General features: G+C 47.0%; 1 protein-coding gene across 4 annotated transcripts in view; it reads right to left on the bottom strand.

The window, feature by feature from the left end:
- The window catches only part of LOC137521024 (uncharacterized), a 177483-nt gene that overhangs the window by 133120 nt on the left and 22020 nt on the right, over positions 1-22343 (bottom strand). For all 4 annotated transcript variants that reach the window (XM_068239737.1, XM_068239736.1, XM_068239739.1 and 1 more), the window contains exons 7-8: positions 15632-15679; positions 651-695 (exon numbers count right to left, since the gene is read on the bottom strand). In XM_068239737.1, the coding sequence (XP_068095838.1) occupies positions 651-695; positions 15632-15679 (93 nt within the window). The remainder of the gene's footprint in view (positions 1-650; positions 696-15631; positions 15680-22343) is intronic.

The following is a 22343-nucleotide window of genomic DNA, read 5'->3' as shown; positions in this document are numbered from 1 at the left end:
AATTCCCCATTCGATCGATTTGCGGCCGATTTGTGGCTGATTTCGATTGATTTGATCTATCTAACAGGATGGAAAATCTAGGTCAATCTGCTGCTGACAGCAGATCAATGGCCCATACAGTTGCATTGGATCTAATAGTCCAATAATCCATTTAGATCGATTTCCAATAGATTTCATTCTGAAATCTGTTGGAAATCTGATCCTAGTGTGTGGCACACATCAGATAGATTCCTGTTAGATTGGACTTGACAGACATCTGACAGAAATCTATCTGATGGTCAAATCTGCTGCAAATCTGTAAGTGTATGGCCACCTTTAGAGGAGCACTGCTGATAAGCATTCCAGCTCTGCATTCTGTACTTTGTATTACTAGCTGAAGTAACTCTAGAGGGCAAAGTTATGATTTTTACAATATCCCTGATAACCACCACAATAGGAAGGTAAAATATTTTCATTGGGGCTAAATTCTCTTAACTAGCTGCCCAGCTTCAAAGTTAAGGCAATATGGTAGCAATTTAATTTAAACTTTTGAGATAAATGTATAGAAAGGAACACAGTAACTCTGGCAAAATAGTACAAGATTTCTTTACACAGCACAACATGAACAGGACATAACATGGATCAGTGGTAAATTGAAATTCTTTTCTTACCTTCAATACATTTTTATAGCAGTCTGAACCCATCACGACACCAGCCTATAAGATATTGTAATATTGTTATATTTATACTACTGTCAAATTTACACACAAATATTGCTACAATGCGAATGCCATTTTGCACAACACAATATTAAATCAATCAATCAACTTAAATTATACTGTAATAAAATATAATATAAAAAAACTGACAGTGAATTAAAATGAATACCAATTTAATCAAATAAAATGTATAAACAATTGTAATAACCAATAATACACTGTCATCATCCAGTTCTTCTTTCAAATAATTTGTCTCAATTTACATTAAACTGTATCTGTTACAATTTTGGAAACGTGCAAAATGTTATTTTTAATGAAATCTGCGTGTCAATATAATCACCACTTTCAGGGATATATGCACTGAAATGATGTTCAATTTTGGACCTTTCAAGGAAAAGATCACCTTTGTACCACCCTTCCCACTTTTCAGGCCTCCTCACACGAATCAGGTAAAAAGGTTGCAGGAGCCCTTACGGAAAAAAACAGTGCCGCCATAGACACCTACGGTAAAAGCTGTGATTTGCAGCAAAGGAAGGAAATTTGGGTGCATGGCGGCACCAAAATTTACCTTCTTTGACGCAAATCGTGTCTTTTATAATGGCCGCAATGTGCGGCAAGGAAGGTAAGTTTTGACCCAGAGAGGCCCCTGATTAGTGGCAATGATAGTACATTTAAGCACCTGATAGCGGAAATCTTGATTGTGACATTACAATGCCGCAATTAGGATTTACACAAGCCCCCGGTGCCTGTGATGCTATCGGCCGCTGAAATGTACTGTCATTGCCCCTAATCAGGTACCTCCTGGTGCACCTGGAGGGGTAGGTTTAGGTGAACCCAGGGTTAGGGACCACCTGGGGGGAGAGTCTTAGGGTTAGGCACCAGGTGGGTCTTAGGGTTTGGCATCACCAAAGGGGAGTCATAAGACAAGACAAGACAAATAACACTTATATTACGCTTTTCTCCTGGCAGACTCAAAGCGCCAGAGCTTCAGCCACTAGGACGCGCTCTATAGGCAGTAGCAGTGTTAGGGAGACTTGCCTAAGGTCTCCTACTGAATAGGTGCTGGCTTACTTAACGGGCAGAGCCAAGATTTGAACCCTGGTCTCCTGTGTCAGAGGCAGAGCCCTTAACCATTACACCATCCAGCCATAGGAATAGGCCAGGCATGGGCAAACTTGGCCCTCCAGCTGTTAAGGAACTACAAGTACCACAATGCATTGTAGGAGTCTGACAGCCACAGTCCTGACTCATAAAGGCAAATGCATTGTGGGACTTGTAGTTCCGTAACAGCTGGAGGGCCGAGTTTGCCCATGCCTGGATTAGGCACTAGAGATGGCCTGAACTGTTTGCCGGAGGACAGTTCCCGGCAAATATCGGCTCTTCGCATTCGCCTCGGTTCATGAACATATGACGTTTGACCCATCCCCTATACATTATAAGCCAAAAATTGAGTCCTCACCCCAGAGTCAGCAGACACATGGCCTGTGTTTGGCATCTGTGCTAGGCAGATCAGGGAGAGTGTGCTGCTGACAGTTAGTTAGGCCTGTGCTCTGTTCTTCAGTGCAGATTCTTGCTGCTACCACAGTGTCCTGAACAGCTAATAATAGCCCTTCTTAGGGCTGGTACATTGTTTTTCTTGTTGTTGTATTGTTGTTCTGTGTGTCCAGAGCACAAGTTAGCTGTTGGAGACCAGTCTGCTGGTCCTAGTAGTGCACTGACTAGATAAATCAATAATCCTTTACCACCACTACTGGCACCTGTGACGCCGGGCGACGCCCAGTCGTCCGAGGATTCGCGGCCGAGTGTCCGATTGCAACCGTGATCGGAAAACTGACATTCTTTATTTTTAAAATAGAAGTTTTTCCTTCCTGCCTTCCCCCCCCCCCCTTTTGCCATGAGGGCTGAATGGGCCTGCGTTAGCATATGGCTAAAGCAACCTGGTTTAGCAAGAAATCCTGTTAAGGCTCCCGGAAAAGCTCTGGTGACACTAATGTGCTAATTGGGCAGAGCTGAAATACCAACAGAGTCTATTCAACAGGGGAAGCTAGCACAGCATGAGGTCTATTGACACCTACATTCCTCCCAGTCTTGACGGCACCGAATAAACTGAGTATGGAATGCATGGTGTTGATAACTTTGTCACATTTTGCAAATACCATCCATGGGAGGAATATGAAAATTACATAATTTTGTTTCCCTAATTCTGTAGAATATGGTGATACTAGACATAGCCAGGTAACCCGAGCAGGGGCTGAGATATGAATAATGGGGTCCCCGTGCGCCCCAAATATTGCAAGTTTGATGTCCTATGAACGTGTATTCTCAGCCCAATCTGAATATGAAATCGGTTTGCATGTGCGACAAAACCCCGGCGGGGTATGAAATTGGACATATTTTGTGGATGGCTGGAAGTTCCTCCCCTGAGAACTCACTGCCTGACACGCCCCTGGGCTGAGCTTGAGACTCCGCCCAGAAATGTCAGTGCTCAAAACTGATTGCATGAGGACCCCCAGCCAATTCCCCCACTTTCCATCATACCGAAAAGACTGCCACTGCTTGGGGAAATAGCAGTGGCCATCTTGCAGGCGGAGCAACGGCCATGTGGTTCGGCCATATTGCGAACTAACTGCAACAAAGGAACTTTGTCTTTTCCCGAACGGACTTTCCACAGAATCATAAGTATTCGTTCTTTTTATCCCTTTTTCTTTTATGTACTGTGTTATCACTGTCTCTCATCGTTTAATTGTTCACGATTGTCTGTATATATTAATTATTTATATTGTAACAAATAAAGGCTTTTTTAAAAGGTCTTTACCTCTCAGTAGAACCTTCTATTCAGTATACACAGACGAGACCTAAACTTCCGAAGGGACGCTACTGTTTTGATAGATAGATAGGAATTGCACAGTTTTAACCGGTTGTTTGTTTCACAGGTCTATAGCCAGTTAGCAGTTTTCTCTGGGCTGATAGAAAACAGAGATGGTGGCAAATCTACCCCTGGGTTGGAGTAAAAGTGTATTTTCGTAACCTCACAGGCTCCCTACTGCGTCGTGACGCTCAAACTCCGCCAATTCTACGCAGATTGCGTCCATAGCTCTCAATCTGTGTGCTAGAATCGGATCGGACGGTTTTGCGTGTTCACGGCCAGTGGGCTCTTGTGACAGTGGTCGGCAGCGTTTGGGATCTGTGTGTGCTGATAGTATCTCAGGTAGGGCTATCGAATTAGCCCTATCGAGAAACGAACTAATTCGTTGGTAGTGACTGAGTGCAATATATTTTTCATATATACAGAGAGACTGTGTAACCAGTACCCCTCCCCTAAGTTTTCTTTTATTTGGCATGGAAATGTCCGGGAATTACAAGGTCATGGTCCTATCCGACCTGCAGAGTCTGTGCGAGGCGAGAGGCATGGACATCCGCGGCAAGAAACAGCAGGACCTGATAACGGACTTGTACCGATGGGATAGCCAGAATCTGCGGACGCTGGAGGTGTCCACTGTGGAGGACACCGGCTCATCTAACGCAAGTCGAGGGGAACCAGAGACTGAAGATCCTGTGCGTACCGAGGTTGAGCAACCCGCGGGCAATGCGGCAACAGATACGCAGGAGGCTGTCAGTGTGATCCCCGACCCCAGAACCCCTGAAAGTACTCGCCTGGAACCGGCCAGTACTGGACTGTCCAGTTATGTTGATCCAGTAATGCAGCAGGCATTGCAAAAGCTGATGGAAACTGATGTGGACAAGTACCTGCAGTACATGGCGGAGCAAAAGCGAGAGGAACGCCAATCTGCAGAGGCGCGGGAGAGACGACAGCATGAGCTGAACATGGCGAAAATGCAGCAAGCCAGCCGGAGTTCAACGCCCAGCCTCCCTGCTGAAGGGACTGCCGCTCCAGTAAGTGCAAAATTTAAATTTGCTATTATCGAAAAAGACACTGACATTGACTTGTTTTTGAGGTCTTTTGAAAAGGCCTGCCGTCAGTATCGTCTGTCCCAAGACCAGTGGGCCAGACATCTGACACCCTTGCTGCGCTACAAAGCGCTTGATGCTTTCTCAGAGCTGCCTGTGGAAAAGGACAATGATTATACCGCTATAAAGGAGGCTATAATCACTAAGTACCAGCTGACGCCAGAAGCCTACCGGAAAAGGTTCAGGTCCTGGCAGAAAAAATCTACTGATTCTTATCAAGATGTGGTCAGCAGTCTGCTCACCACACTCCGCCAGTGGACGCTAGGCCTCACTAAAGGGTCTTACGGTGTCCTGGAGGACTTAATCGTCCTGGAGCAGTTTCTGAACATTTGCCCGGCTGATGTACGCCAGTTTGTGCTGGAGCGCCGACCGGCGTCAGCGACGGTCGCTGCAGACCTCGCTGAGACCTTTGCAACGACCAGGGTGCCGGAGACCCGCAGGACTGCCCCATCTAGCTGGAGAGGAGGTCAGTCCCACAATTTTGCAGACTCTCCTACCTCTGTGAGCCGTGCGCCCCAGAGGCCCTCCAGCGCAGCTGCTGCGTCCAGGCCTGCAGTAACAGAGGGCATCACCTGTCACTTTTGCCGCAAGCCCGGACACATGAAGTTTAACTGCCCGGAGCGGAGGCAGACAGCGCCAGCTCCTGCACCACCTACACCTCGCCCACGGCAACTGCCGCCAGCCAGCGCACCCCAGCCGGGAGCACCCAACAACGTCATGTTCGCAGGTGGGAGAGGGATCCACTCCGCTACGAGCAACCACCAGCTGGTTACAGTGAACGACCAGCTTGTTACCGGTTTCCGCGACACTGGAGCGGATGTCACCCTGGTGCGTGCGCACCTGGTCCCGACGGAAAATATCCTCCCTGACAAATACCTTACCCTCACTGGAGTGGGGGGCACTCTTTCTCGCATTCCCCAGGCTCGGGTGTCCATCGATTGGGGGGTGGGGGTTCAAGAGAAGGTTGTTGGGGTCCTGGACCAACTGCCGGTCCCAGTTTTGTTGGGGACCGACCTGGGCAAGCTTGTGTCCTATTATGAACCTGCCCCAAGCCCCTCAGACTGCCAGGAGGGAGACGGACTCTCCGCCCACACGAAGGTACTTTGCACCAAGGGGCAAGAACAGGGGGGAGGTGGGTTGAATGTGCCCAGTCCAGGGGTACCGAGTCCAATAGTACCTGTGTCACAGGTACCTGTGTTTGATATACCGATTGTTTGTGATGAAAATGTTGTTGTACCTGTCACTGTAATTCATGCATGCAGCCAGGATGTAAGTAATGCCAGTATGTGCCAGTCTGAAGGTGTACCTGTACTGGCAGTAACACGCAGCCGCGCTGCTCAGAACCTGGGCTCAGAGCAGGTGGAAGAGGTTCCGGCCTCCTCCCCCTCCTCTGACCACAGGGATGGTAGCCTTCAGCCACTAACTGCATATGCCACGGGCCAGCTGGCTGAGAGCGAGAGTGCTGCATTTGTGCAAGCACTCCAGACTGACCCTAGCCTCGAGGCACTCAGAAGACAGGCTTCGGAGCCCCTCACGAATGAAGATACCTTCAAGGTATATTGGGAAGGTGGTAAGCTGTACAGCGAGCCTGTACAGCCCACCGAAGGTGAAACAAGTGTGGGTACCAAGTTGCTTGTGGTACCCAGTGCCTTCCGGGGGCATGTGCTGAAGTCCGCACATGACATTCCCCTGGCAGGGCACTTGGGAATCCACAAGACACTTGACCGTATCCAGGGTCATTTCTACTGGCCCAGGATGCGGATCGATGTGACCAACTATTGCCGCTCATGTACTGTTTGCCAAAAGGTAAAACGGGCTGGGAACCCCCGCAAGGCTCCCTTGTGTCCACTGCCAATCATAGGTGAGCCCTTTCACAGAGTGGCAGTCGACATAATTGGACCATTGCCCACTCCCAGCAGCAGTGGCAAAAGGTACATCCTGACGGTGGTGGATTACGCCACCCGCTATCCTGAGGCCATGGCGCTTTCCTCCCTGAGGGCGGACAAGGTAGCAGACGCGCTACTTAACATTTTCTCCCGAGTCGGGTTCCCTGCGGAGATGCTCTCCGATCAGGGATCCCAGTTTATGTCCGAACTCATGGAGGCCCTGTGCAAAAAGATACACATGACGCACATTGTCTCCAGTCCCTACCACCCGCAGACCAATGGACTGTGTGAACGGTTCAACGGGACGCTGAAGCAAATGCTGACCACGTTTGTTGAGTCGCAAGGTGGGGACTGGGAACGATACCTGCCTCATCTGTTGTTTGCGTACAGGGAGGTGCCGCAGGAGTCAACCGGGTTTTCCCCGTTTGAACTCCTGTATGGGAGGAATGTCCGAGGACCCTTACAATTGATGCGGGAGACATGGGAGGGCAAGGGCGACCCCACTGATGTCTCCGTGGTCGATTACGTCCTCAAGTTCAGGGACAAAATGGAGTCCCTGTCCGCAGTAGTGACCAACAACCTGGCCCAGGCTCAGGCCAAACAAAAAGCATGGTACGACCGCACTGCTGGAGAGCGGTCATTTGATGTGGGTGACAAGGTATATGCCCTTCTTCCCGTGAGGCAGAACAAGCTGCAAGCAGCCTGGGAGGGGCCTTTTACTGTAGTGCAGCGGTTAAACCCTCTGACGTATCTAGTGAACATGGGGGGCAGGAAGCAGAAGAGCTTTCATGTAAACATGCTGAAGGCCCACCATGACAGGACCCAGTATGCGCTGCCAGTGTGCAGCCGGTTAGAGCAGGGAGAGGCAGACCCCCTGTTAGACCTGCTGGCTGACGTACGAGATGTGGACGGCGACCTAAACGTCAATCCACAGCTCGCCTCAGCCCAGCAAGAGCAGTTACAGAAGGTGCTGGGCCAGTACCAGCACACCTTCTCCGGTATCCCGGGGCGGACCAGTATGGCGGTGCATGGGGTAGATACAGGTACCCATCCCCCCATCAGGCAATCCGCTTACCGTGTCTCTCCCGAGGTACAGGCGGACATGCAGAAGGAGGTGAGGGAGATGCTGGAGTTAGGGGTGGTTCAAAAGTCCAGTAGTGCCTGGGCAGCCCCTGTTGTCCTGGTCCCCAAGAAGGACCAGACAACTCGGTTCTGCGTAGACTACAGGAAACTGAACGCCATCACCACTACAGACGCCTACCCCATGCCTCGCATTGATGAGCTGCTAGATACACTGGCATCAGCCAGGTACCTATCAATCATGGATCTGAGCCGGGGGTATTGGCAGATACCACTTGCACCTGACGCGAGGCAAAAGTCGGCCTTCATCACCCCTTTCGGCCTCTTCGAGTTCACGATGATGCCCTTTGGGATGAAGAACGCCCCCGCCACGTTTCAGCGGGCCGTGAACGACCTGCTAGAGGGAATGCAAGGGTTCGCTGTAGCGTATCTGGATGACATTGCGGTGTTCAGCCCCACCTGGGAAGAACACCTCAAACACCTGTCCCAGGTACTAGAGAGGCTGGCCATGGCCAATCTGACGGTTAAACCGAGTAAGTGTCAGATTGGCATGACCGAGGTGCAGTACTTAGGTCACCGGGTGGGGGGTAACACCCTGAAACCTGACACGGGAAAGGTGGACGCCATCCTGGCATGGCCTCGACCTATCACGAAAAAGCAGGTCCAGGCGTTCCTGGGGACCGCCGGCTACTATAGGAAATTTGTTCCCGCCTATAGTACACTGGCGAAGCCCCTGACCGATGCCACTAGCAAGAAGCACCCCAAGGTTGTTAGCTGGACCCCCGCTTGCGAGAATGCCTTCCAGGCCTTGAAGCAGGCCCTCGCAAGCGCCCCTGTGCTTCAGGCCCCAGACTTCAGTCGTCGGTTTGTGGTGCAAACCGATGCCTCTGACTACGGTCTCGGCGCAGTCCTCAGCCAGGTGGATGGAAAGGGGGATGAACACCCTATCCTCTACCTGAGCCGGAAGCTCCTGCCCCGAGAGGTAGCCTACTCCACAACTGAAAAGGAGTGCCTGGCGATCGTGTGGGCCCTACAGAAACTGCAGTCGTATCTGTACGGCCGCTCCTTCACGATCGTCACTGATCACAATCCCCTGAGTTGGCTAAACCGTACTGCTGGAACCAACGGCAAGCTCCTACGGTGGAGCCTGTCATTGCAGCAGTACGACTTTACGATCCAACACAAAGCAGGCAGCCGACACCAAAACGCTGATGGGCTGTCGCGGTGTCAGGGGGAACCCGACCCAACAGCGCCAATAGCTGCTACGGAAGGCGTCCTGTTGACACCTCCCTGAGCAGAGCTCGGGAAGGGGGAGGTGTGACGCCGGGCGACGCCCAGTCGTCCGAGGATTCGCGGCCGAGTGTCCGATCGCAACCGTGATCGGAAAACTGACATTCTTTATTTTTAAAATAGAAGTTTTTCCTTCCTGCCTTCCCCCCCCCCTTTTGCCATGAGGGCTGAATGGGCCTGCGTTAGCATATGGCTAAAGCAACCTGGTTTAGCAAGAAATCCTGTTAAGGCTCCCGGAAAAGCTCTGGTGACACTAATGTGCTAATTGGGCAGAGCTGAAATACCAACAGAGTCTATTCAACAGGGGAAGCTAGCACAGCATGAGGTCTATTGACACCTACATTCCTCCCAGTCTTGACGGCACCGACTAAACTGAGTATGGAATGCATGGTGTTGATAACTTTGTCACATTTTGCAAATACCATCCATGGGAGGAATATGAAAATTACATAATTTTGTTTCCCTAATTCTGTAGAATATGGTGATACTAGACATAGCCAGGTAACCCGAGCAGGGGCTGAGATATGAATAATGGGGTCCCCGTGCGCCCCAAATATTGCAAGTTTGATGTCCTATGAACGTGTATTCTCAGCCCAATCTGAATATGAAATCGGTTTGCATGTGCGACAAAACCCCGGCGGGGTATGAAATTGGACATATTTTGTGGATGGCTGGAAGTTCCTCCCCTGAGAACTCACTGCCTGACACGCCCCTGGGCTGAGCTTGAGACTCCGCCCAGAAATGTCAGTGCTCAAAACTGATTGCATGAGGACCCCCAGCCAATTCCCCCACTTTCCATCATACCGAAAAGACTGCCACTGCTTGGGGAAATAGCAGTGGCCATCTTGCAGGCGGAGCAACGGCCATGTGGTTCGGCCATATTGCGAACTAACTGCAACAAAGGAACTTTGTCTTTTCCCGAACGGACTTTCCACAGAATCATAAGTATTCGTTCTTTTTATCCCTTTTTCTTTTATGTACTGTGTTATCACTGTCTCTCATCGTTTAATTGTTCACGATTGTCTGTATATATTAATTATTTATATTGTAACAAATAAAGGCTTTTTTAAAAGGTCTTTACCTCTCAGTAGAACCTTCTATTCAGTATACACAGACGAGACCTAAACTTCCGAAGGGACGCTACTGTTTTGATAGATAGATAGGAATTGCACAGTTTTAACCGGTTGTTTGTTTCACAGGTCTATAGCCAGTTAGCAGTTTTCTCTGGGCTGATAGAAAACAGAGATGGTGGCAAATCTACCCCTGGGTTGGAGTAAAAGTGTATTTTCGTAACCTCACAGGCTCCCTACTGCGTCGTGACGCTCAAACTCCGCCAATTCTACGCAGATTGCGTCCATAGCTCTCAATCTGTGTGCTAGAATCGGATCGGACGGTTTTGCGTGTTCACGGCCAGTGGGCTCTTGTGACAGCACCTTATATCCACTACTGCCCTGCATAAAGCTTCAATGGCAGGGCATATATTTTGAAGTGATTGTTGCACATATCATAAGCCTGTCACCTGACCTGCATGAAGTGATAATCAGTTCCCCCTGGCAAAGTTTTTTTTTTATATTATAATATTGTAAAAAAATAAAAATAAATGACAGGCAGGGGCAGGCTACATCGCAGGGATTGTAGGGGTCATGCTGCTGTGATTTCCTGTGGCCCTAATATATTGCCCAGTGTTCAGAGGCCATGTACCTTGAACTCACAAAATGCCACAGAAGTAGTTGACTGGCTTACACAGCAGCACATCCTATCTTCTACCACTTCTGCTAGACCTTGCCACAACATCCTCATCCTCCTCTGATATGGGCACTTCACAACATTATTGAACTACCTCAACCCGATCATAGGGGCTGGAAAACTGTGATCGATTGTGCTCCCAGAAACGTGCGCACAAGCACAGCGACCGTCACCACTAGACAAAGATTAGGTCCCGGAGGTGTCAACGAGTAAAAACAATAATTCACTCACCTGACATTATCACTAAAGCTCTTTGCGGTTGTTTGTGGTGTGGTAAATGTAGTGTCTGTCAGTGTGAACCAGGCCTAACCCTTACACTACCTGTCGACGTGTACACACGCCGGACATTTAAAGCCCTTTATTCCACAAATTTAGCCCTTTAGAGATTAAAACACGACTCTGGGTCAACTATATAATTTTTGGTGTGACTTTTGCCATGTATCTCCTTCGTCATGCCACGGTCCAGGTGTTAGGCCCCTTTAAAATTATGTTTTTGACATCACTATTAGGCACCACTGGGTGTGGGGGGGGGGGTCCTAGGGTTAGACACCAAAAGGGGAGGGAGGTTAAGGTTAGGCCTTGGTAGAGGGAAGGAACTGTATGAGAGTAGGGTTAGTTTTAGCTATAGTAAAATATCGGTAAGCATTACCAATATTTTGCTATGAAATTCAGCAGTAGAATATCGTTATTTGTAGTGAAATTCTACTAGCAGTAACTGCTTGCACCTCTTCTTTCCCCGTGCCTTTATTTCATGTATGCCTCCTCACTGGTCTTTTATGGTCTAGTTCCAGATCTATTTTACATTTTGAATAGCGTTGAGAGGTGTTGTGGGAGCCTTTCTTGCTGTTCCTGTTGCCGGCGTAGAGATTTCTCTCCACTTCCTGTCTCTGGGACCTTGATGGAAATTTGTGGCTTTAGTATGAAAACTTGTATTCTTGGGGATAGGAAATGGAAGACAGCAACCATAACTAGTAAGGGATATGAACTCTTCACATGTAACATAACTTACTTACATGTAGGAGGGGTCCACATAAGAAGGGGATGAATCATGAGTTGGGAGAGAGTGTCTAGATTTGTGATGCAACAGAAAAAAGCAAAAAAAAACAAAAACAAAAGGGGGTAGCCCTGCCTAAAGGAGGACCTCATATGAGAAAAAAGTTAGAAATGTGAAATAAGGGAAACTCTTACAGCCCACCATTGCAGCACAGGGTCATCCGACAAAAGCCTGTGGAATAAGTTTCTTTTGGCAGCTCTTACAGCTGTGGACAAGCACCTCCAGACTGAGCATACATGAATAAGATCCCCATATGCCCCATAGAAGGAACCACTTGAGCACAACTGATCAAAGCCATGCACAAATGGCTTTGTTCTACTGGGCATGCATCAACCTTACTGGCCCTTGTCTAGTCTGATGGCGGATGCACTCATCCATGGTCGGGAACGTTACCAGAGGATGAAGAGGGATGACTCTACAAGGATCAAGGAAACCTCTGGACCATCCAGTGCCTTCAAAATACTACAGGAAGTTTCTAACACCTCTTTCTCCCCACACTACAGGTTAACTTTAAACTCACATTTCTATACTTAGTACGGTACACTGAACAGGGGTTATGGAAGTGGACTTTGGGCAGCTGCATTAGTGAAAGGACTATTACAATGTAAGCAAGTTCAGGCTGTCCTTCTAAAGGCACATGCCCACGACCCGACTTTTCACACAATTTCTTCCATGACCGGCACTTTTTTCCATGATTTCGCAACGTGTGCACATGTGCATGATTACACAAATGATGTTTTACCACTAGCAGCTACTACGACCATCACAACGGATTTGATCCCCAATGACTCGCGCACAAAGTGTCACGATCGTTTGAACTCTCGTTTGTGCCCGTCATGTGCCATTGTGTGTTCCCGTGGTAGGAAGATAGATCAGGGAACACTCATTTGTCAAGTCGCGTCGCCATGGGCTCCACCATCTGGTGAGTATGTAACTTACTAAACACACTTTTTGAACAGATCTACAAGCAAACTCACCCTCATCCAGCTCCACAGAGTGTCTTTAAAAACGTTGGTGCTGCCAGAATAACTTTGCCTGATATCCCAAGAAAAAGAATCATCAGGCTTGTGACACTGTCTGGCTCACAGACCTGAGACGTTCTAATTTTCCAGACATTTCAACATGTATTTCAGACAGACTGTTGGTGTGTAATTGTGCAAAATGTTTTGGGTAGCCTCTGGAAACTCTGCCTAGGCATCTAAATCATATTTTAGATTGATATAAAAAAAAATGAAACCCCCCCCAAAAAGTGTATTACCCCCACAAAAAGTGATTAGGAAGAAAAGTGTGTATAAATCATGGCAGGAGGGGAAAAGGGGGGGGGGGGGGGGGAGGAGGGTTTCTGATTACAGTATAAACTAATTAATTACGTCCTCCCTGATTGGTTTCTTTATAGCTATTTTTTTTACAGAGTTTAACAAGTAATGCTTAAAGTGTACCAGAGACGTCAACTTGTAAAGAGTTGATACTTACCTGTGGCTTCCTTAAGCCCCTTAAGCTCGTCTGAGTCCCTCACCACCTTCCCACGGTCTGCTGTTGAGTGACAATCAGCCCCAATAACAGGCTCAGTCGGACCTTCCGCACATGCGCAGTAGACCCGGACTGACACGACTGAGCCTGTTACAGGGGGTTGATCGCAGCTGAATGGCAGACCGCAGGTGGACAGCGAGGGACTCAGATGAGCTTATTGGGCTGGAGGAAGTCCTAGCTAAGTTTTAAACCTTTAGACATCTCTGGTTTCCTCTAAAGTGGTTTGGAACCCAGCATTTCTTCTTTGCTCTAAAAGATTCCTTATAGCCTTCAATCTACTAACAAAACAAAAATGTAGCAGAACTACATTCAAACAGTTAAACAGCACTTTATCCTGCAGTGAAAAGCTCCTTCAGCTTATTATCCATCAACTTCCAAACAGGAGATAACATCATCTTTTGTTTACACTGCTCAGTAGTTACATTCATAGCTGCGCTGAAACCAAGCTCTCTCTGCTTGTACGATAATATGCACACAGTTCAGAAGAGCTCACTAGAAGATTTTAATATACCGTATACTAAAAATCAGCTTGAATAAAATGCAATAGCAGCTTTCAGAGCAGATACACTGTATCTTGGGAACTTGTCATTTGTAAATGGACAATATTACTTGTGCACAAAAGCAAATATAATAACTGTATGGGTAATAAAAAGTAGGAAAACACATATTTTTTAATGTTATGTCGGAGTTTCAGACCACTGAAACATTTTTGTTTCAGTGCATTTTGGGAAAAAATTTACGTAAAGGGAACCTAAAGTGGGAGTGGCATCAGTACACACACCTGAAACAAGCATGCAGCTAATCGTGTCAGGTTTTTGTCAGAAACATCTGATCTGCATGCTAGGTTATGTGTCTAATGCTGGGCATACATGGCTCGTTTTTGAGCCATTTAGATGGCTCAATAGATAATTTCCGACATGTCCGATCTCCCGCTCGATCAATTCAATTCCTGATAGCAGTGAATGGAAAAAGATAAGAAAAACGAGCAGAATATAAGAGAATCGACTGCAGAATCGAGCGGAGAAATGATGGAACGGGAGGCTCGAGCGGCAAAAAGGAGCATCTATGCCCAGCATTAAAGTATTAGAGGCAGAGGATCCGCAGATTAGCCAGGCAATTTGTAGTGTTTAAAATTAAAGGACCACTATCGCGAATCATTTAATTTTTAATTACCTCACTGTAGATATAGTAAGTATATAGAAGCCTTGCTGTGTCTTTATTTTTGTTTTTTGTCATGGCCCTTTAATTTTCCACATCTCACTGTAATCTGTTTCCGTCAGTCCCTGACCTAACGCTGACGGACTTTTGTAACTGAAAAGTAATTGCAGGGGGAGTCTTGTCAGGTTTTGAAAAAAAATACCTGATGTTTATCCCGGCTCTCCCTAACTACCCAAACTGTACAGTTCGAGCTCACCTCCTGCCCTTCCCCATCATGAGATGTTACTGCAGAAGGAAACCTCCTCCCCCCCAACTCAGGCATCATGCAGGCATTGAGGGAGGCAGCTGTCAGCACAGACTCTGTAGCAATGAGCCACACTCCCTTTCCATCCTTTTACTGCGAGTTTGACAGTGAGACTGTGCAGGTAATGAGACGCTGTGTAGTGATGTCCGGTTCATGAGTGATTGGTTCATTTAAGCCGGTTCTTTCCAGTAATTTGAGTGATTCAGTGAGTTGAGTGATTCAGGTGTGTGTGTGTGTGTGTGTGTGTGTGTGTGTGTGTGCGTGCGTGCGTGCGTGCGTGCGTGCGTGCGTGCGTGCGTGCGTGCGCGCGCGCGCGCAGCTGCAGTTCCTGTCTCATCCACTGAACTGAATCAGTTCAGTATGATGAGTCGGATCACTTAACTCACAGTAAAGAATCGGCTCAAATGAACTCATGAATCGGACATCACTACACATCGTCTCATTACCCGTACATCATTACTGACAAACCTTGGGGGTGAGGGGGTGAGGGGGCGGGTGTCCTTCTGCAGTAACATCTCATGATGGGGGAAGATAGGCAGGAGGTGAGCTCGTACTGTACAGTTTCGGTAGTTAGGGAGAGCAGGGATAAACCATCTGTTTTTTCCTTTTTTCAAAACCTGACAAGGCTCCCCTGCAATTATTTTTCAGTTACAAAAGTCCGTGAGCGTTAGGTCAGGGACTGACGGACACAGATTACAATGAGGTGTGGAAAATTGAAGGGCCATGACAAAAAAAAAAAAAATACACAGCAAGGCTTCTATATACTTATTATATCTACAGTGAGGTAATTAAAAATGAAATGATTCACGATAGTGGTCCTTTAAATAAAAATGTCAGCCTCCATGTTTTTAGGTTCTCTGTAAGTGACAAATAAGTTGGCAAAATTAAAGAGGAATTTAGACAAATATTTACTCACCAATTTACACGTAAAGTTCAGTAGTTCCTTTGTAAGCCCAATACTTGACTAGAAAATATGGAAACATCCTTTATTTTTATTGACTTTTATTAGATCAGAGTAAATGCCTGTTAAGGTGGCCACACACGATACAATAAAATGATCCGATTTTACAGTAATTTGATAAAAACGATCGTATCTCTCGAAAAAATCGAAAGCTTTTTTTTCATTCGACTAAAAAATCCGATCAGATTTCCCTTTTTTTTCTCGATTTAAATCGATTCGGAATGCCAGATATTTCTCTTCAATTTCTACTACAGATTGTATGGTGTGTGTTGGATTGTTAATGTATTAATATACACACCCTAGCAATTTTCTCTGAGTTTCCAATCATTTTTATCATAATTGAGGAAAAAATTGAACATAGGTGTGTGGTACATTGGTCATATTTTTAAAATGTTACAATCAGTCAGAAAAATTGATTGCAATTCTTAAATTGAACAGATATTTAAAAAAATGTATGGTGTGTGGCCACCTTTAGTCCACACAAACACAATAGGAGATCTGCGTACAACAATTCTAATGTGAAATAAGTTATTTTTCAAATTTACAAAGGGACATTGAAAACCTTTATCTGGTTTGTATTGCTGTCTGTGTCCTCACTAAGCATGTTCACCTACTTTTTTCTGTCATTTCAGTGATAACAGAAGATAATCAGAATATCACCAATGGCAATGCAGACAGAGATATAAATGTCGTCTCTAGTAGTGAGGAGGAGGACTAGAACCTTTGTGAGTGTTTTGCTTCTATCTTTGCTCCCACTGGTTAGATTTCCCCTAATTTCATGACTCAGAGATAGTTTTGACCAGAACAAGTGAGGACAGATCTCCCCAATGAGGAAGATAATAACCATACAAAGATTTAAATCCTTGCTCACTCTAACTAAACCTAAAAGGAAAAAAGTCAGGTCTGGAAATCCATTTTAACAATATTTTTTACTCCACAGAATGCAGCTTAAAGAGACTCTGTAACAAAAATGTCATACTTTTTTCTACCATTCTACAAGTTCCTAATCCCATTCTAATGTGCTCTGGCTTACTGCAGCACTTTCTACTGTCACCATCACTGTAATAAATCAATGTATCTTTCCCCTGTGGGACTTGTCGCCCTGTGTCTGGAAGGCTGCCAACTCTTCAGTGCTGATCTGTTATGCATGCCCCCCTCCAGGCCTCTCTATGCACACGTGTGTGTGTGCTTGCGTGTGTGTGCGTGTGTGTGCGTGTGTGTGTGTGCATGCGTGCGTGCGCGCATGCGCGTGTGTGTGTGTGATTTACATAAGCCAGTAGCGTCTCTGCTCTCTGATTTCAGTGAGAGAAGAGAGCTGGATAAAAAACCTCCTCTGTTAGGCTGTGAAAGGAGCTGGCTGACACATACTGAGGAATTACAGACACAGGCAGAGCTGTCTGCAGGAAGAAACAGCCTGTCACTCTTCAGTGGATGATAGCTGCAGGTGGATGAAGGTAAACACACAAATGATCTCTTGAGATTCAAAAGGAAGGCTGTATACAGCCTGCTTGTGTATGGATGTATTTTCTATGAGTGGACATAGTGTACATCAACCGACTTCCTGTTTTGGTGGCCATTTTGTTTGTTTATAAACAAACTTTTTAAAACTGTTTTTGACTACTTTTAATGCGGCGAGGAGCGGCAAAATTGTGACAGAGGGGAATAGGAAAATGTCCCCTAACGCACTGGTTTGTTTACTTTTGTGCGATTTTAACAATACAGATTCTCTTTAAAAGCAGAAAACTCCCGATGCCATGAATACATCTTTGAGGAGAAAATGTAATACCATACTCACCTCACCACCACAGCGGAGAAGCCTTCCTGCTTCTCCACTTTTTTTAATTTTTTGTTTCATGGTGCCTTGCAGCAGTGTTGCTCGGATAGTGCTTTTTAAAATCCGAATTGATCCGGATCCGGATACCTAGATATCTGGATCCGGTTCGGATATCCGAATCCAGCCTTTTAGATATCCGCGTGAACGCGGATATCCGGTTGCATTATCCGCGGATATCCGGGCTATTCGGATATCTAGATAGAAAAACCGGAAGTGCCCTTTAAATAGCTTTAAAAGGTGTTTTTAGGGTAAATGAGGCATGTATCATCATTATTTTGCAAAGGGGAACACTAATTGATGATGTGGGCACTTTAAAAAAAATGGCTGTCAATTAACATCAGGCCTAGGTTCCAGTCAGCGGTCGTGCAGCCCACATTGTGTCCAAAGAACCGCACAACTGGGACATGACAGTTTTCTGCCAAGACACCTCCGAAAAATTATGCAGCAATTGTGTTTTGGATTAAATATAGGTGGTATCAGTGGCCTGTGGCACCCTGGCGGTGGGAGCTGCACAGGCAGCAGGAGCAGGGCAATGCAGCAGCAGCAGGTGTAACGTATGCCAGGAGCATGCCGGACGTGTCACGTGGCACTTGCCAAGTGGCACGTGCCAAGTGCCAAGTGACATGTGCCAAGTGACACGTGCCATGTGCCAAGTGACACGTGCCACGTGCGAAGAGACACATGCCAAGTGACAGTCAGACAGCAGAGGAGAAGACACTAGTGCACACTAACACATTAATGAATTAACAATAGTGTAGCGATAGTGAAGGGGTTAATCACTGAGCTTATCACTGTGTAAAGCCCTTGCCCCAGCAACAGCACTGCAGCTGTGCAGCACACACTCTAATGCTTCTTCATACACACTTGAGATAAAAGTCTTTGGAAAAGGCAAGATCACAGACCAATTTTACCCCATTCCATGTAGCATGAGAGCCATACTCTACACAGTCTATTCTATGGAGCTGCACTCCCCATCAGATAAAATCTTTGCAAGATGCTGCACACACAGATGCCTGTACACACTCCAAAGATCATTATCTGCAAAAGATCTGTTCCTGCAAAATATCCATTCCTGCAAAATGCATTCATAGTCTATGAGATCTGCAGATCATCATACACATCTATGATAGGGTGACCATATTTTGATTTCCAAAAAAGAGGACGATCACAACAGCATGTGGGCGTGGTCATGGGTGGGGCCAAATATACAAGACCTTAGCAGTGTGCTGTCCAACTTCGCAGGCATGGAGGGCCTTAATTTCCCAGACCACATGGTAAGGGGCTGGCTGACCACAAAATGCAATCAGATTCGCAGAAGATTTCCCCACAAAATGCAATCTTATTGGCAGCAGATTTCCCCACAAATGCAATCTTATTGGCAGCAGATTTCCCCACAAATGCAATGTTATTGGCAGCAGATTTCCCCACAAATGCAATCTTATTGGCAGCACATTTCCCCACAAATGCAATCTTATTGGCAGCACATTTCCCCACACATGCCATGAGATTGGCAGCATACACACCCAGGGCCGGATTTACAGCTCTGGAGCCTATAGGCACAAAAGCTCTGGCGCCCTAAACTCCACCCCTTAACTCAGGCCATGCCTTCACATCACACCCACTTTTTCTTTTTAAATAAAACTACACAGGATAATGCATATATTACCAAAGACAATACATGCATATATTACCAAAGACAATACATGCATATATTACCAAAGAAAACCAACAATGTGCAGATGTTTCCAACGACACATAGAATTGACCAAATATATGCTGATATTTCCAACAACAAGCAGATAATACATGTCACAAGGACAATAATATATACAAATACAAATCAAACCACGACGTCACTATGCTGCTCACTGAAGATTTCACCTCCTGAGCAGTATGCCCGACACTGTTTTAGGCATGTCGCACAAGAGGTTTTTCTGGCCTCAGGAGTCTCCCCCTATAAAACTAGTAGGATATCCGGTTGTATAAGATGTAAGCTAGCACTAGGCTAATTAGTACATGTGGCCACAACCCCCCAATTGCCTTCGATCCCCCCGATCTATCCGCTTACACATTACTCAGCCTGGTTCCAGCGATCGGCGCAGCCTCCCCGCACACAGCTACGGTCTTTTCTATGGAGAGGATCGGGTCTGCGCATGATGTCATGTACGTTTGTCCTCATAGAGAAGACAGAAGAGCAGAGCTGTGTGGGGAGGCTGCGCTGGAACCAGGCTGGGTAATGTAAAAGCAGCTGCATGGGGGGCAATCAGGGGGTTGTGGCCACATGAACTAGCTAGCCTAGTGCTAGCTAACATCTTATTCAGCCGGCTAACCTAATAGTTTTATAGGGGGAGACTTAGGCTAGAAAAACTTGAGCCGAGTAACGCTCAGTTGATAAATTAGCAGTTATACAGTAGTTTCACTTGAGTATTGCAGATGATGCTAGGAGCTGCAGTGCAAGTCTCTGGCAGCCTGAAAGCCGTCCAGCTGTTGGAGCACTACAAGTCCCAGACAGCATAAAAAAATGCCCATACCTATGCCCTGAAGCTTTCTTTGAAGCCTGAAGCAGTTCCTGGTGTTTAAGTGTCAGGGATGCTTGCCAGAAGGGACTTCAGTGAAGTAGCAAGCCCGCAGTGTTAAACCCATGCTTGCTCAAATTCACAATTAATATCCTGCACCCCTTGTGAGTAAGCTGGGCTAATATGTACTATAGGGTGCTCTGCTGCCAGTCTCCGTTGTGAAAACTAGACATGGCCCATAAGAAAGATGCTACACCTCTCCTTGTGTAAGCAGAGCCCCTCTAGAATGTGAGCCCCCCTCACCTCCTCCTCCCTCTCACCACCTCTGCTCCTGGAAAGTGCACAGCCGCTGCCCAGGGAGTGACTCTGACTGTCCCGTGCTGGATGCGGAGATGAATCCCTGCCGCCTGTGTTGGAGAGGAGAGCGCTGGGAGTCGCTGGTTTTTTTTTTCTCTTTTCTTTTACAGACAGAGCGGGCTCACCTGCAGCCTGAGCGGCTCCCTCTCAGATACACAAGCCTGGAAGGAGGGAGCCGCTACACACCAGCCCGCACTGTTTGCCTCTATATACGCACACATCTTCCCCCTGCACTCACTTATTTCCGGAGCCGCTCGGCTCCCTTAAAGAGCCGGCTCGTGTTCGACTCTGAACCGCTCTTCCCTGGACATTTCAAAAAACCGGCCGGACACCCCGGACAGGTCTGAAAAAGAGGACCTGTCCGGGGAAAAGAGGACGCATGGTCACCCTAACCTATGAGATCTGCAGATCATCATACACACCTTGTTTAACAGACTTCATCTGCATATCTGGCAATCATCTGCAGATCTGAAAATCCATCCTGGTGGATCTGATCTGCAGATGATCTGCAGATAATTGTCTGTTAAACCAAGTGTGTATGAGGATCTGCAGATATCATAGACTATGAATGCATTTTGCAGGAATGGATCTTTTGCAGGAACAGATCTTTTGCAGATACTGATATTTTGAATGTGTACAGCATCTTTGTGTGCAGCATCTTGCAAAGATTTTTTCTGATGTGGAGTTCAGCTCCATAGAATAGACTGTGTAGAGTATGGCTCTCATACTATATGGAAGGGGGTAAAATTGGTCTGTGATCTTGCCTTTCCCAAAGACTTTTATCTCAAGTGTGTATGAAGCATTACTGTCACACTATGAGATAATCAATCAAGCTAAATAACAATTACTATAGAGTAGTGAGGGGGTTAATCAATGAACAGATTTAGGTTTATAACTGTATACAGGCAGCCCTCGCTAGGCCACCAGCACTGCAGCATGTCTCTCAGGAAGCATTCAGCAAGCCAGAACAATCTGTCTCATCATGGCAGCCCTCCTTATTATACAGTGGGGCTGGCCAGTATTCCTTTCTGTGATTGGTTGCTAGGGCTTCTGCTGGGAGCCCTCTGATTGGCTCCAGGACGTCATCACCTTAGTTACAGTATTTCGTATTCGGATATTCGCGGATATCCGCGGATATCCGGGTCATGCATCAAACTATCCGCAGATAGCTATTCGGATTTCTATAGCTATCCGGGATCCGGAATCTGATCCGGATAGTGTAAAAATGGTTGGATATCCGGGTTAACCCGGATATCCGGATTCCGGATGAGCATCACTACTTTGCAGTGCCCTTTACCAGGATGGACACCAGTCTTGTTCTTTTATGGTACTTGTCATTATGGTAATGGTTGGGGGTATCTTTGGCTTACAGATTTGCTACCCACTTCTTAGTGCCATAACTGCCAGGTACAGGTGTGTTGCATACTGCTGTATGGAAACACCAGCTGCAAATGTAACTGCCCAAGGTACTAGGAAACTAGGAAGAGTCAGGGCCGGTCCATAAGGGTGAAACATTTGCCTCAGGTGGCACTTCTGTGGGGGCGGCACCCACCCGTCCGTGGGTGCAGGGGGCCGGCCGCTGAGCTGGAGGGGTATCGGGCAGGAAGGGGGTATTGGGCCTAGCAGCGGGGAGGGGGGGTCGGAGCCCGTCCCTCACCTCGGTCCCCCGATCTGCGCTCCCCCTCCAGCATTAAAAAGTTACGTTGCAGCCACTACTAAGTAAGAGGCACGGGCGGGGATCACTCACCTCTTCTGCATTCCAGCCTGCGTTCCACTATCGTCACTTCCTGCAATGCCGCCCACTGTATTGTAAGTGGACGGCATTGCAGGAAGTGATGACAGCTGCAACTGGCTTCACCACTGAAGTAATGAATGCCTAACTACATTAGAGATGTTACAGGCTCCAGTTACTCTGTCCTACACACAGTGATGGACTTCCGAGTAGCTACCTACTCTTACT

This window comes from Hyperolius riggenbachi, chromosome 6, assembly GCF_040937935.1.
Source record: "Hyperolius riggenbachi isolate aHypRig1 chromosome 6, aHypRig1.pri, whole genome shotgun sequence".
NCBI classification, from domain to species: Eukaryota; Metazoa; Chordata; class Amphibia; order Anura; family Hyperoliidae; genus Hyperolius; species Hyperolius riggenbachi.
Note: the sequence above shows the minus strand (reverse complement) of the source record. Positions and strands in the feature narration are given on the sequence as shown.